General features: G+C 44.8%; 1 protein-coding gene across 7 annotated transcripts in view; it reads left to right on the top strand.

Annotated features, from left to right (window-relative positions):
• Positions 1-325: 325 nt before the first annotated feature.
• Positions 326-16,120, top strand: part of MKNK1 (MAPK interacting serine/threonine kinase 1) — a 32,416-nt gene continuing 16,621 nt past the window's right edge. For 3 of the 7 annotated variants that reach the window (XM_082378961.1, XM_082378966.1, XM_082378965.1), the window contains exons 1-5: positions 6,925-7,051; positions 7,908-8,014; positions 10,189-10,290; positions 12,669-12,766; positions 15,510-15,589. In XM_082378961.1, the coding sequence (XP_082235087.1) occupies positions 7,999-8,014; positions 10,189-10,290; positions 12,669-12,766; positions 15,510-15,589 (296 nt within the window). In that variant the 5' untranslated portion in view covers positions 6,925-7,051; positions 7,908-7,998. Of the gene's footprint in view, positions 465-6,918; positions 7,052-7,907; positions 8,015-10,188; positions 10,291-12,668; positions 12,767-15,509; positions 15,590-16,120 lie in introns of those variants that run through there. The other 4 variants (XM_082378963.1, XM_082378967.1, XM_082378962.1 and 1 more) reach the window with 3 other exon arrangements.

The raw sequence follows: 16,120 nt of genomic DNA on the forward strand, positions 1-16,120 counted from the left end.
TATCTGTTATTCAGGTCCAGTTACATCTTTTTGGTTCTGGAATCTCACAATGGAAGCATAATCCAAAAACTTTTACCCAGACCTTTGTTAAATCTTCAAATGCTTTGTGTCAGCATTTTAAATGCTCCAATTTTAAAGACTGGGGAAATCTGTGATTGCCTTGTGATTACTTACTTACTGGTGTAACACATAGATTTGGGGAACACAAGTTGATCTTTATCTTCTCTGGTCATTTTTTTTAAGTCAGCATTTTTACATCCTTTCTGTTTCTGCTTTCTGAAGATATTCATGCCAGGTATGATGAAGCAGAGGCCAATGGAAAACTGAAGAATGTCTGCTATGTACAGAGGCCATTGAAACACTTCCTGCAGCTGGAAGACAGCAGCCCCCTGACAGGAGCATTATTGCATTTGGAATTTCAAGTTTACAGAGGGTCTGCTTTGCAAAGTTGGGCAGACCTATAGGTAAGATTGGATGCACATTTTATTTAACCTTTTAGATTGCATCAGGTTGAAATTGCAGGTTCCCCCACTATCTGAAAGTAGTGTTCCCATGAAACCTTTCTTAAGCAGAAATGGTGTAAAGCAATTATCTTAGGACACTTCTTGCTAACAGATGCACAAAATAAACAGAGGTCAAGCGCAGATGCTCACAGACACAGTTCCAAGCTCTGTCAGCTTGATGCTGAGTGTAGTTCCTGGGGAAGGAGCTTGGCAGTGCCACTCTCACTGCTCGTGGTGCATGGTGCCTCTGTAATGTTCACTGGAAGACAAATGCTGAACCCTATTTTCACTTTTCACCCTTTCTCGTAAATATGAAAATCCTCTTGGTATGTCTTGAAAACAGGTACATACTAATGTAGGTCTTTCATAAAAGCAAAGTGGTGTGAAGCGAACTTTCCGAAAATTGGGAGACCTGTGTCTGATATTTCCAGAGGAAGGGGTGAGTCAGAGACTCCAGTGTTCAGTTGGGCAGCTAGGATTAGCTGGGCTTTCTGGCATGCCTAAGACAGTTACTCAGTAGGGTGGAGCACATTTCTACCAGAATAAACTGGCAGAGAGGGTCATAAGGAAAACTATGCAGTAAGGAAAACATATTTATTCCCTTTTAATTATAAAGGTAAAAACGACTGTATCATAACAAAACAAAATCAAATACAACAAAAGTATAAAAAGTAAAATTCTGTACCCACTCAATTTCATTCTCCCAAAGTAACTATTGTTAATAATGGCTTGAGATGTATCTTTCCAGGGTTTAAAAATTTGTGACATATCTGAGGACATTTTGAAGTGTTCTATATGACACACTATCCTGAGGTCTCATCATGCCTGGTGCGTTATAAACAATGCCTCATTTGTAGATTGTTTCAGATGAGGGCTAGGTGAGAATGGCTTTAGCCTGTTCTGAGAGTTTTCAGACTTTGCTGCTATGTCACCCTCCTTCAACTGAAGCTTTCCAGGGGCACAGTCTTCCCCTGCTCCCCATCCCCAACCAGCTTCCCTTCCTGAATTCTCCCCTTCTTTGATGGTACTACTGCTCAGGTAACTGAGTTACCTGATTTTGGTTAATAAACATATATCGAGGTCCCCCTCTGTGCCTGGTTCCATACAGGGCAGTGGTGATAGAGAGAAATTAGACTCTGTGCCTTCCCTTCAAGGAGGATAGTGGTCTTGGACTCCTCCACCATCTCCAGTCATTGGGCAGGACCAGGAACAGCTTTGCCTCTCTGGCTTCATTCCCTCTCCCCATCACACCCCTCACCTCTTCCTCTTCCTCTTCCTTTCTATCCCCACCTCAGCCACACACCTTCCCTGCCTTCCTCCGGGTTGTTGCCACAGCCTCGCTCTGCCCTCTAGTCCCCCTCCAGCCTCCAGTTTGTTCTGCCATCACAGCTGGTTTGATGGCCCTAAAGCATAGCTCCAGTGGGGCCCAGTCCCTCCCCATTGCCTAGAATAGTGGTTCACAAGTGTGCTCGACAGACCCTGGGGATCCTTGAAAACCTTTCAGGTATCTGCAAGGTCAAAACTACTTTCATAATAGTGCCAAGATGCTATTTGTTGTTGCAAAACAACAGTGGGCAAAACTGCTGATGCCTTAGCGCAAATCAAGGCAGTGGCGCTGAACTGCACCAGCAGTCATTGTAGTCTTATTGCTATGCACTCACAGTTTTTAAAAAATGTCGTTTTCACTTAAGTATGTCCTTGATGAAGCAGTAAAAATTATTAATTTTATTGAATCTCAGCCCTTGAGTACACATCTTTTTAATGTTCTGCGTGACACAGTGGAAATGCTCGAAAGCACTCCTGCTGCATACCAAAGCACAGCGCTTGTCTCAAGGAAAAGCACTTGTGAGGTTGTGAAGCTGAACTGCAAGCTGAACTATCTACTATTTTCATTTTTCCTTGAAAGAATGACTGACTGATGGTTAGTGAGGCTAGAAAGTAGACAGGCACTGGATGTTGGAGGGCCTTGTAGGCCGTATTAATAAGCTTGGATGAGTTGACTTCAGCCTTTTTCAGCTTTTTATACTGTCCTGCTCCCACAAATCCAGTCCTTTACTCCTACTTGCTATTTCTTTTTCTTTTTTTTTTAAATTAAGGTATAATTGACATAACAACATGATACTAGTTTCAAGTGTACAACATAATGATTTGATGTTTGTGAAATGATCACCACAATAAGTCTCATTAGCATCTATCACCATACATAGTTACAGAATTTTTGTGTGTGCTGAGAACTTTTAAGATCTACTGTCTTAGCAACTTTCAAATATGCAGTACAGTATTATTAACTGTAGTTGCCATGCTGTACATTCATCCCATGACTTATTTATTTTATGACTGGAATTTTGTACCTTTTGACCGCTTTTACCCCCAATCTCACCTATCCTCCACCTGCCACCTCCAGGAATCACCAATCTGTTCTCTGTATCTATAAGCTTGTTTTTTGGTTTTGTTTTTAAGATTTCACATATAAGTGAAATCCTACGGATCATATAGTATTTGTCTTTCTCTGTCTGACTTATTTCACTTAGCCTGATATCCTCAAGGACCATCCATACTGTTGCAGACTGCAAGATGTCATTCTTTTTTATGGCTATTCCATTGTACGTATATGTGTATGTGTGTGTGTATCTCCCACTCTGTATCTGCTTATTCATCAGTGGACACTTAGGTTGTTTACTTATCTTTGCTATTGTAAATAATGCTGCTGTGGACATGGGGGAGCAGATATCTTTTCAGGTTAGTGCTTTCATTTTCTTCAGAAAAATACCCAGACGTGGAATTCTACGTCATATGGTAGTTCTGTTTTCCTGCTTGCTATTTCTTAAGTACACACTCCCTTTACCCCCTCCACCTTTCCTGTTCTCATTCCTTCCACCAGGTGATGCAGTGACAGCTCTGAAAGCTGCATATGATCCCAGAATCAGAACCGAGGAAGAATATGGGCCTGAAGCTAGACCTTTTGCTCTTGGGAATCTTACCATCCCAGCCCTGTTTGAGGCCTGTTGTGAATCACCACCCCTCTGGCACCTTAGTGGGCCTCAAGCTGCTTTCACTGTAGTTGAGTGAGAGACTGCAATCTGCGTAATGCTGCCCAGCCCCACTACACACTGGACTCTGCAGCAAACCTGTGAAATACCTTAGCTCCTTGGAATCACATTAACAGACCGTCCTTTGATCAGGACAAGCTGATTTCACAGGGGGCTCCTTTCAACCACCGTGTGTTAAATTTGACTAGCTTCCATTTGAGTGTACCCTTGACCTTGTCCCCTACGTGGTAATGATACCATCAGAAACCAAATCAACCAACTAATAGGTCAGACAGAAGAAGAATACAGTAGCCTTGTCCTGATACCAGAACTGCCATGGAATAATGTGGTTGGACTGGCTTGTAGCTCATCCTACAAAACAGGCCAAAACACAAAATACAAAGCTATCTCAGAGCAAGGAGAGGAAACTTCTGATAAATTAGATTTTAGATTAATATAATAGTGATAATGTGGTCGTAATGCCCTTGTGTTTAAGCTGGAGCAGTGCCACCCAACCTTTTGGACATCGTAGCACACAGAGAAAATGATGTTGTTCAGCCTGGTGAGAGGATCAATATCTCACTCACAGCACATCAGTGGGGAGGCTCTGTGCTAAGGTTTCTAAATTAAAGCATTCTTATTGGTGCCCCACTAACTCTGACTGGCTGTCCCCTTCTGCCTTTCAGCATTAATGTTTAAGTATGCTGTAATAGTCAAAAGCTTGAATTCTGAGCCAGACTGTTTAGATTTAAATCTCAGCTCTGCCACTTAACTAACGATGTGATTGTGGCAACTTACTTAATCTTTTTGCACCCAGTTTCTTCATCTGTAAAATGTGGATAATAATTATACTTACCTCACAGAGTTGTGAAGGTTAAGTAAGTCAGTATATGTAAAACTGTGGTACTTGTAAAATGCTTAGAACATTGCCTGGCATGGGGTAAGCACCATGTAAGTGTGTGTACTACCACTACTATTACTACTGCTTCAGAGAGGTAAGTGTCCCGGGCTAGTCTCCCCATTCCTCCTCACTGCCTCCTCCTCTGCTCAGATTTCTTAGTCTTGGCCTCTTCCTTAGGAGTATCCATCCCCCTTCCTTTCATTTCCTCAGTTTCCTTTCGTTTTCTCAGTTCTCCATTTGTTTGGGGGCCCTCAGCCAGCTGATGACTGAGAAGGCAGATGAATTGATAATTACCCTCATCAGCTTACTGTCACCACTATTCCTTCTCTAGAAAGCTCTAGCGACTGAGGGAACTAGCTCTCACACGTTGAGAAGTGAATCATAGATCTTGAAAAGAACTCTAGGGTGGTTGGGAGAGGAGCATGAGCTAAGTTTGTCAAGCTGAGTTAGCCAGCAAAGTCATGTTCTTGGGGAAGAAGGATCGTCTTTGGTGTGACATACCACATGTTAGAGCTGGTTAGTTCTCTCTAAGCTCTACCAAAAGGTGGAGAACAGATCTGGTGCCTTTGGGGGCGATGTGGCTCATAAGACCTCATGGAGAAATGACACAGTTCTTTCAGAAGGGGGGCCTTGAGGTCAGCTTGTGGGCTGAACAGTGGCTCGGTACTGGCATGTTAGGAATATCTGTGGCTCTTGTAGTCCCACTGGGTGAGACCCCTCAGCCGCTCCTCATCTGCTCTGTGAGTCCTCTGGGCCCTCTCCCCATGCAGGAGCCAGGTTGGTGGTTGGATCTGTATCTTTAGCACCTACTACGCCTCCAGTGAATACCTGTTTTACAAAGAAAGGAGAATATGCATCCCTACACTTATTTTAATGGAGAAAACAAGATAAACTTATGCCTAGGAATAGAAACACATAATAGTGATGATGGTGATGATACTGTGGGGGTGAAGCTGCATATGATCTGCCCCTGCTCACCCCTTCAGCTGACTTGTCATCATTCCCCACATACTCTGTGCTCCAGCCAGCCTGAACAATTCGCAGTGGCGCTAGCCGGCCACGCTGCCTCTCCTTCAGGCCTTAGCTCATGCACCTCCTCTGTCTCTCTCCCCAGCCCCAACCCTGGCTGGTTCCTGCTCATCCTTCAGGTGTCAGCTTAGCTGTCCCTTCTTCTAGTGACCAAACTAGTCACTAGTGACCTATAGTGAGTTAGCCGCCTGTCTTTTGCTCCACAGTACCTGGTACCCCTGTCATAGCACTTGTCCCACTGAATTGAAATCGTTTTACATGTCAGTGGATTTAAATTCCATAAGGGCAGAGACTGTGTCTTCTCTTGTGTTCTCACTGTCTAGCACTGGGCAATCAGTAGGTGCCAAATAAAAAACAGTATTTGTTGAATGAGTAAGTCAGCAGTGCTTTCACTTCTCCTTTCTTATTTGATCCTCACAAAAGCCTTGTGATCTAGGGAGGCCAGGCCTTACTCTGACCTTATTTTGTATATGAAGAAACTGATACTCAGAGAAGCTAAGCAACTTGCCAAAGCTCACACAGTGTGAAGACCAGAATTTAAAAGGGTGTATCTCAGGTGCAGATGTTCAATGCGTTATTTGAGGGTTTTTTCACAAAGTTTTTCCTTTTAAAAAATAGCATTTATAAAGATAAAAGTTAAAATGCCATTTGTTCTTTTTCCAAGATTATAAAAAATCAGGGCCCCAGTATTCCTGAAATATTTTTTCTTTACCTACTGTTGAATTTCAATATAAAGAAATCTAGGTATAATTTGTAAAACTGTACAATCAGACTCTAAATTCCAGTGTGCATTGGAGAAATGTTACTGTGTATTTTGTTGAAAAATGAAAATTGACTGAAACAATAATAGCACTTTAAAAAAGTAATAAACATCATTGTATACAATTTGGAGAATACTGAAAAATATAAAGAAGAAAATAAAAATCACCTATCACACAGAGAAAACTACTATAGATCAGATGTGACCTGGACTTGAAAGGGCAGCATTGTGTTTGAATCCAAGTTAAATCACTAACTAGATGTTTGGTGTTCGGTAGATAATTTAACTTCTGAGCCTCAGTTTCCTCACTTGAAATATGCTGAAATATTTACTTTGGAGATTAGTGTAAGAATTAGAGATAATGTATGTAAAATACCGGTGCTTGGCACATAATAGGCACTCTTTCAGATTGTAGTAGTTTAACAATTTTGTGTATTTCTGTCTAATCTTTCTACTCTGTTGTGTGAGCATACAGACTTATGCATACATATATGTTTTTTTGAAGTGCATTTATATAAGTAGCTCACTGGGTCCTCACAGCATTGCTGGAAAGGGCAGGTGTTATTTTTAAACCTAACCTGTAGATGAGGAAACGGAGACTCTAAGAGGCAAAGTAACTTGGTTTGGGTGCTACGTCTGGTAATATCTGAACCGGACTTTCACTTAGGTATCCTGATGCCAAGCCCACGAGCCTTCCCTGTCAGCAGTGTGCTTCCTCTCCAGCTCTTCCTCGCGGATACACAAGTAGTGGACCGACCGCCAAGCCTGGCCCAAGAGGAAAGCAAGGGCTGGAGGCAGTGAAGTGCTGGGAGCCTCCACGCCAGCTGAGGTCTGTCTACAGACATGAAGGAAGTGCTCACTCCCTCCTCTGAAATAGCAGACACATCACCCAATCCTATAGCAAAGACCAGGCTTCTTGCTAGAAAGTTAAGGACCTTTTGAGTCATAGGGCTTTGTTGAGAGGGAGTTTATCAGGGAATTCATAGACTGAGTAAAGTCTTACTCTGTGCTGCCTGCAGGGCAAAGGTGTACCTACTTTTCTTTCAGCGTGTGCACTCGTTACTTAGAGGACCTGTGTGACAGGCCTGCACCTAACCCCGAGGATGTGCGTCCTCTCATATCATACTCATTTCAGTGCATGTTTTCTGATGCCTGATACATGTCTGACACCACACCACAACTTATAGGAGACGCAGAGATGAACAGGCAAGGATAGCCCTGGCCTTTAGGAACAGTAGAGAGAGCTCAAGGCCAAATAAAACCAGTGCTCTAGTATAGCTGCTAGCAGGGTGTTTGGGAACAGAGGATGGAGCACCGGATTCGAGTTCTGTGCAGTAATGCCATCTATTTGCATAGATTTCAAAAGTGTTTGTGCAAACCTTAACTTACTCTAAGGTGGGGAGACTTTTGAGCTGGGTTTTGATGGCTGAGAGGAGTTCTTAGTCCAAGGGAAGGAGGTAAGCCAGCTTGATTGTGGAGCCTCGCACCCTGAGGAAGCCTTTCTCAAATGATTGCGTGCATAATAAACTAAGGTCCCAATAGAGTGTATGGACAGGCTCCAGGTGAAGAGCTTTCAGCCCTTTGGTAAGATTATGACACGTCTCCATCCCACTCCCCTGCTGTAAACAGGGAAGTTAAGCATGTTTTTTTCACTTCACTGTCTTCCTACATTTTTTTCTTCCTAGTTTCAAAAACAACTCTCCTTCAACAAGTTCTGTTTCCAAGGAAAGTCTTAACCATTTGTCCCTTCTGGCGCACCCTCTTCCATTGAAATCCATGCAGAATAGACCAGGTACTCGATCTTTTTGTGTGTGAAGCCATAAAATCTAATATCGTGTATGCGGCAGTGCTCAGAGGTATGCTTCTTCCACGAGAGGCTCCCTCAGCCCTGCTGTGGTGAAAACCAAGTATAAATTGCAGCTAACGGGGTTTTCTAGCTAGAGTCATAAGTATGTCTGAGCGTCCCCCATGAACTGTAACACTGCCAGCTGTCTTGCTGCTCCTCTCCATTGCTGCCTTTGGGCTGTTTTGCTCGTCCTTCGGCCCTCCTTCAGAGTGTGCGCAGGGGAAGGAGGAAGAGAAGTGAATCCCAAATCTGTCCTCACTGCACTCAGCTCGCAGTGCTGGTGAGAAAATAGATGGGGTGGGGAGGGGTGCCACTGGACTGCACTCAAGGGCAGGGCAAGAGGGACAATGGTCCCTCCTTCTCAGCCTGCTGTCCCAATGGCCAGTACCCCTTTCCTGGGGGGCTGGAGATGAGTGACCCTGTGTTTTATTTCTGTAGAATTTCTCACTATGTTGGGCAGCTCTTTTCCTTTTAATTTCCCTTGGTGAGGGTGGATCTTTGGCTGCTGATGTTTAAGTTCAGTTCTTTGAATTCATAGCATGTTGCAGTCCCCAGGTATATCTTGTGCTTGAAGCTGTTGGCTAGAGTAATACTTTGAGATCCTCTGTGGATTCCTTTTCTCCACATGTTGATCTTCTCTAAAGTGTAAATGAAAGTCTGCTGTCATCAGATCCTAAAAATGGGAGGAAGAATGCACCTCAATTGAGCTGTCAGACACTTGGCTGCTTAACCAGGTTCTGGATTGTGGTATTGAAACGTGCCATTGTTCTGTGTGCTTTCTCCTAATGGTTGTGTGTACTTGCTTCTGAGAACAGTGTGCAGTAGACATGCATAGGCTCTAATCAATCTTCCTGAGCAGACTTGCCATTTTTCTGATCATGTTCAGCTGGGGTCCTCTGAGAAGAGAGTGGGCCTTTCCCCTCAGTGGGCAAAGAACCAGCTTCCATTTCAAAATCTCAGAAAAAAAAATCCAGCAACCCAGAGCCTGTGTTTATTGAAGGTTGGTCTAAAAGTCTCTCACATTGTATGCCCCATCAGTGCTCGACCGCCTCTATTTTAGAAGGATGTAAAGGTTTAATCACCCTGGTGGGGATTTAGACCCAGAGACTTCAGAGAAATCTTATTATTTCTAACTGCAGGCGAAGAGTATTAAGGCTCCACTCTGGATCAAGGGCATGACATGTTCTATAAGTAATTTATCTTTAACATGGGAAGGCCCTTACTCGAGTGTCTTAGAAACAGGACTATGATTGGCTGCTGGTTCATTATTCCTCCTTTTCTCTTTCCCCCTCTCAGTCTTCATGCTTATTCTTTCTGTCCCCACCCTTTCCTGCCCAATCTGTCCAATATCTGAATGTTTGCCTCACAAATCCTCCCTTTAAGGTGGGGAGCCAGGTGCTTGCCAGAGAGATAATAATGTTTTTGCAATAAATGACTGCATCCAGCAACCCGGTGTAGACCCGTCAACTGCAGGCTTCTGAATGGACCCTACCGCCTCCTCTCAAATAAGGAGCTGAGGAGGGAGAGTATGCGCTGGCCTCCCAGGCACTCAAGTCTGTGCTCTTGGACATGAAGGAATTTAGGGCCATCCTCAAACCCACCCCCTGCCCTGTTGTACCGTCACAGAGGCAGCCTCCACTGAGGGCCTTTTGAGTCCCTATGCACATCCACAGGGATGTTATTGAGCAGCATGTGATTTCATTTGCATGGACCCCCCCCCCCCACAAGCCCACCTCCCTTCCTGCTTAAGCTCCCTGGGTCCTGCCTTTCTGGTGCTGAGGCTGAAGGAGGATGTCACATGTGGGATTCTGCTTAAGGATTCATTGTTCAGTTTGGGAGCAGATCTAAATCCATGTGCTAATGAGCTTGGTTACAGCAGGCTTCTGCTGTCCTCTTTTAATCTAGCCTATCTGTCTGAGTTCCTTTCCACAGTTAATGATCTATAATGGTTTTGCTTTTAGTTTTGCCTCTTGGGTCAAAACAGATAAATAGCCCTCATAGATATTTTAAAAACGTGAGTGTAAAGCTCCTGGGTCTCCCCCTCCTTTTTTTCCTTTTGGGTGAACTTATCGCTTGATCAGTCCAGTGATATTTCCCTTCCATCTCCTCTTTTCTCCCAGAGATGGGCAGCAGTGAACCCGTTCCCATTGCAGAAAGTGACAAGAGGAAGAAGAAGAAGCGGAAGGCCCGGGCCACTGACTCCTTGCCAGGAAAATTTGAAGGTTGGTCACTCTCTTTGATCTCTTAGAGCTGGGTTGGTGGCTTCCCAGACATGGGAGGAGTGTCCTGGTAGCCCAGGGGTAAAGGTCATAGGATGCATCATCTTAGAGCCAGCTTCATGGTTCTCCGTGTGATAGGCGTGAAAGATAGGGGTGAGAGAGTTTACAGAAAGAGGTGATAGAGTGCACGGATGGGAAAAGCTCTTGGATGGTGCACAAGCCTCCTCTGAATGGTCTGAGCATTTCATCAGGGAACAGAAAGGCCAATGTGTCACAGTTGCACATGGAGTGAGATCGCCTGGAATGTTTCAACCGCTTTTCAGATGTGATCTTTCCCTCAGCTTGTCCTGGAGGAGCTGCCGAGAGGTAGAACAGCCATGTCAGAGGAAGAGGGAACATCAAGGGCCATGGCTGCAAATGAAACTGAAATCTTCTAGGGAATTCCCTTACGGTCCAGTGGTTAGGACTCTGTGCTTTCACTGCCGTCGCCAGGGTTCAATCCCTGATTGGGGAACTAAGATCCCACAAACCACGTGGCGCGGCAGAAAGAAAGAAAGAGAGAGAGAAAGAGGGAGGGAGGAAGGCAGGGAGGGAAGAAGGAAGGAAGAAAGAAAGAAAGAAGGAAAGAAACTTCAGTCTTCTATAAGCAGAGAATTCAGCTTATAGAGATTGCAACTACTTGTGCTGGATGAGTTTGACTCTGTTTTAATAGTGCATGTTGTGTTCAGGGGACACGATGTTGAGTCGTCAAACATTTTGAACAGTGTGTGTGAGGCACCAGGCTCAGTGCTGGTCCTGTTATCACTGGGCACCAGATGGGATGAAGTGACTCACTGGACACTCCTGCGAAGGACTGAAAGGATAAGTAGCTACTCCTAGGAGTGACCGAGCCCCCGTCATCTATTTTGTTTCTTTCATTGTGAAACTTGAAATAGCTTCTCTTTACGGTCCCTCTTTCCAACACTGCAGACATACTAGTGAATTGACTGTTTTGTAGAGTGGTCCTAAAAACAAGCCCTTTATGAGTCAGGAATATTGGACCTCCAGCTACCAACCTATCCTGACACATGCAAAGGCTAATACCCAAGTGTCCATTGTAAGAGAAGCACGTCATTTAAAATACTTACAAACAGCAGTGTGCTTTCTTACAAACAGCTGTGAGACCAAACCTTGATGGAACCAACAAGGTGCTTAGTGTAGGTTTTGTCTGTTTGTCTTTAACAGTAGATGTGTGTGTATGGCAGAGGGGGTTGGGGAATGAACAAAAGTCCCAAGGTTTTTTAGAATAGTTTCCAAATCAACAGGTCTTTCTCTTTCAATGAACACGAGAGTATTTCCTGTTATTCAAGGATGGCTTGTGCAGTTATGGGGTTTCTCATGACTAAGAGTGATAAAATCTAATTTCACGGTTAAAAGTATTCTGCTCAGTAGTCTGTGGGTTTAAATGCTAGGCTGCCTCAAGAGGAAAAAGCTGACAAATGGAGACCAAGGGAGGAGAGGCCTCGGCAGAGACCATGATAGAGCTATGGCTTCCTTTGGAAGGGGGTCAGAGAGCTTGTGCTCTTTGTGAGGAGCGGGCCTTGGGCAGGCCACCTAAATATACTTTCACCCAAGCCTGTTGCTGTGTTAGAACCGCTCTGACTCAGCACCCTAAAAACCTCAAGGCATCCGTTTGCATCTTACTTCTGTCTCCTATTTCCTGTCGGTGATTTCTGAAAATGTCTCAAAAACCTCCGACTTCCATTGTGTGTGGTATAAAATAAAACAGTGCTTTATTCCCCTTTGTATCACCAGTTCCTAGCACAGAGCTGGGCACATAGCAAGTGCTCAACAAATGAGTAAATGAATGATGATGTCCATTCAAATCACACCCCTTCTGTGAGGATCCCCCAGACTCCCTGAACAGATTTAACCTTTCCCTTCCCCCACTCTTTTTTACTGTGTCTTGTCCCTCTGTGATAGTAGAGTGCTGACCACTGCCTGGTTTATTCTGGGGTCACTTGTGTATGTGTCTGTCTTCCCCACTGGATCGTGACTCTCAAAGGGCAGGGACTATACTTTATTCCTCGCTGTGTCCCTATCGTGAGTCTAATATGTCGTCTGGCACATAGTAGGTACTCGGGAAGCATGTGCCGAATTGAACCTCTTTCACTGACCTCATCTCTAAAATGAGGAACAAGATCCTTCAGCGATGTGGCCTGGTTGTTGTGAAGCTGAGTCCCGAGGCGGCTGGGAGCACTAGCCTCTCTCGTCATTGAGAGCTGCGGAGTCCTCGTGCGCCTGCGCTGTCAGACTGGGGAAGCCAAGTGACACAGCTCTTCTTTCCTTCTATGCAAAGGGGTGACTCATCCTGTTATTCTTCTCACCCATTTCACCTCTAGATACGTACAAACTGACCTCTGAGCTGCTTGGAGAGGGAGCCTATGCGAAAGTTCAGGGTGCCGTGAGCCTGCAGAATGGCAAGGAGTATGCTGTCAAAGTGAGTGTCTCATCTGGGTGCCAGGCTTTACTTTGCAGGTAGTCAGTCTTAGCTTGTCCTAAACCAGATACATTTTATATTCTGTGATATAGTGGCTTAATAAGAATGGGAGCTCTGAAGCTGGATTCACTGGATTCACTGGTTTCTCTGCTTACTTGCCGTGTAACATTGGGCAAGTTACTTAACCTCTTTGTCCTTCAGTTTCCTCATCTGTATAATGAGTGTAATAACAGAACCTATATAGTATTGTCATGAGGATTAAATAAGTTAATATGTGTAAAGTGCTTAGCACAATGCCTCTAATGAATGAAGTTAGCTTCAGGGAGCAGACAGTCAGATTTGGAATTAGAGGGCCTATCTGAATCTCTCTTTTGACAAACTACTACTGTTTGACTTGGGGCAAGTCACTGAACCTCTTTCAGCCTCAGTTCCCGCATCTCTAGAATGAAGATAATAATACCTGTCCTTCCTGTCTCATGGAGTAGTTATGAAGATGAAAACAAAAATGAACTGGTAGAAGTAGAAACATTTTATAAATTACAAGATGCTCTACAAGTGATGTACAGCAATGTGGTGATGAGGACCGAGCACTTGGCTTTGTGGCAGGAGAGGTGACTTCCAGCTGCATGACCGTGGAGTGGCTCACCGTATCCCTCTGTGCTTCCGTTTGCTGACTCTACATGGAAGAAGAGATGGATCTAGAGCAGTGGTTCTCAAAGTGTGGTCCCTGCACCAGCAGTACCGGCATGGCCTGGGAACTTGTTAGAAATACAAATTACCTGGCCCTATCCCAGACCTCCTGAATCAGAAACTAGGGGTAGGCCCCAGCAACATTAATTTTAACAAGCTGTCCGGGTGATTCTGGTATCCAGCAAAGTTTTCAAATCATCTGCCGGAGCCACCAGGTCTAAGTGCTGCCTCATATGGGCAAACCCAGCCAAACTGGCTCCTGAAAGAAATGTTTCTTCTTTTAACCAACTGGTCATAGTCCTAGTCCCAGCTGGATTTATAAAGGAGAACGCTTCTGCTAAGCCATGTCCCTTTTTGCTGGAGTGTTGCTTCATATGGTAACAAAAGCATTATCTCGATTCCTTGTTGGAAACAGATCAGTATAAATTACAAGTAATTTTTTAAAAAAAATATGCCTAAGTGTGGTAAAAACCACAAATGTAAATTGATTTTCAAAGATGTGAATACATTTATGGATGACAGAGCTATTTCTTCAAGGCTGCCGTTCCTTCATGCTCCATGGCATCTTTGGGCAAACACCAGACCTGGTCTTGGCAATTCTTTGGTTTCAGCAGTTCTGCCCATGTCTCACGTCTCTTCTGTTCTTTGAAAGCTCCCCAGACATGGGCTACTTCTCCAGCCTGAATCCACAGTACTTGGTTTTATTAGGACTTTCCCTACAGGCATCCAACTGATGAATCCTAGAGTCTCATGGTTGGAATGGAATTTCAAGATAATCTGGTCCTCAGCCTCCCCTGTAACTCTTCACATAGTTTTCCGTGTTTGGCACCCGCCACCCCCATCCCTGGTAGCAGGAGCTCATTACCTCCTCAGAGAAAATTATGCCATTGCTGAATAGTTGCCTGCTAGAAAGTTCTTCCTGACTTTGATCTGCTTGGTGAACAAATGAGCTGAATAGCTTCTGTGCCCCAACACCTCACCTCTCTGACAGCTCAGAAAATGGGTCCAGTGGTCTACTAACAGACGTGTACTTATTTAGAAAATTAGTCGATTGTGGATGTTTGTGCTGCTGCATATTGGAGAAGTGTGAAGTGTCCTTGACAGCAGTCTTGGAATGAAGGAACCGGATGTCCGCCCACTCCACACATGGGACTATAAGGCAGAGCCAGCTCTGCAGAAGACTTGCCCACAGGCTCTACTAGCAACGGTTTGGGGCTCTGGATGGGTCTGTAGAGATGTGCACGGTCAGCCAGTCCCTGTGTAAACCACCTGCTCAGCTGTTGGCTCCCCCATTCCTTCAGTCAGTACTTGCCAAGCATCTCCAGGTACAGGTGGGGAGGGGGAGCAGCCCACAATATCATAGGAGAGACAGAGCCTCTAGGTTCTGTGAGAAAAAGCTGTGTAGGATATAAGTAGGTATAGGACAGCAAGGGCTTTGGAGGCAGCTCTGGGCTTGAATTGCAGCCCTGCCACTTACCAGAGATGGGGGCAAAATGTTTTACCTCTGCCTATCTTTCGGGATTGTAAGGATTAAGGATTAACTGAGATTATGTACCTAAATGACTTAATACGGTGCCTGCCAAAGGTAGATTCTCAGAAGAATTGCAGAGGTGGCATCTGAGCTGGGCCTTGGGGCTTTAGTTCCTCTTCACTGTATTCCTTATTCCCCTTGCTCTTCCTCCAGCACTAGAAGATCCTTTAGTAGAGCTTGTAAATTCTTACCCTTAAAGCAGAGAGAGATGCCTTCAGGGTAGGAGCTTGGCAGAGCTGGTTCTTTGTCTTGCTGGCTGCCTCGGTCTCCCCTGGGCGGCTGCGGGTAGCAACCTCACAGGCTTCGATGGTGATGTACTTGGCCAGAGTCAAACAAGCCCAGGTGGGCTAGAAAGCCCTGGGGCCTGTCGGTTGCTTTGCTGACAGAGCCGCAAGGCCTACTCCAGACTTGCGCTTGAAACTGGATTTGGGCTGAATTTGACCTTGCACTCTCCCAGAGGGCACCCGCTGAGGGGTGTTTTGACCAGGTGGGTGTATATGACAGATTTTATTTTTCACACAGATCATTGAAAAACATGCAGGACACAGTCGGAGTAGGGTATTTCGGGAGGTGGAGACGCTGTATCAGTGTCAAGGAAACAAGTGAGTATAGTGTTGGGTTACTTGCTGCTTCTCTGGGGGGATGCTTGGCTGCAGAAAAGGAAGTTATTCTTACCATCTCCTGACCCCAGCAGTTAGCTCTCACTCTTTCCCCCACAACTGTGTATAACTCCTTCCATCTTTCAATGTTTAGAGAGAGAGAGAAAGAGGAGAAGCAGCAGCAGCAAAGAAGCTGTCTTCTATTTAGGCTGAAATACTGTACATATCAGGAATTTATGCAAGTTAGAAGAGCAAGCAATCTGAATCAGTGGCTGCTTGGGAAAAAATGGGATTTTATTTCTTTCAAGCACCTGTGGAAAGCAGGCTCACTGAGTGTTGCCTAGTAGAAATCTGTAGGGACCTGCTTTAGTTAATAGATGAGGATGATGAGAACTGTTAAGACTATTTGCGCTGTTTTCTGCTCCTCGCATATTTACATACGTGCAGCTTCTACTAAGGGTCCTGAAACCTTGTTTAACACTCGTTGCTTGATAACTGGGCCAAGGTGGTCTCTAGCCCCATCTTAGTCTACTC

The sequence above is a fragment of the Balaenoptera borealis genome (genome assembly GCF_965194805.1).
Source record: "Balaenoptera borealis genome assembly, chromosome: 1".
NCBI classification, from domain to species: domain Eukaryota; kingdom Metazoa; phylum Chordata; class Mammalia; order Artiodactyla; family Balaenopteridae; genus Balaenoptera; species Balaenoptera borealis.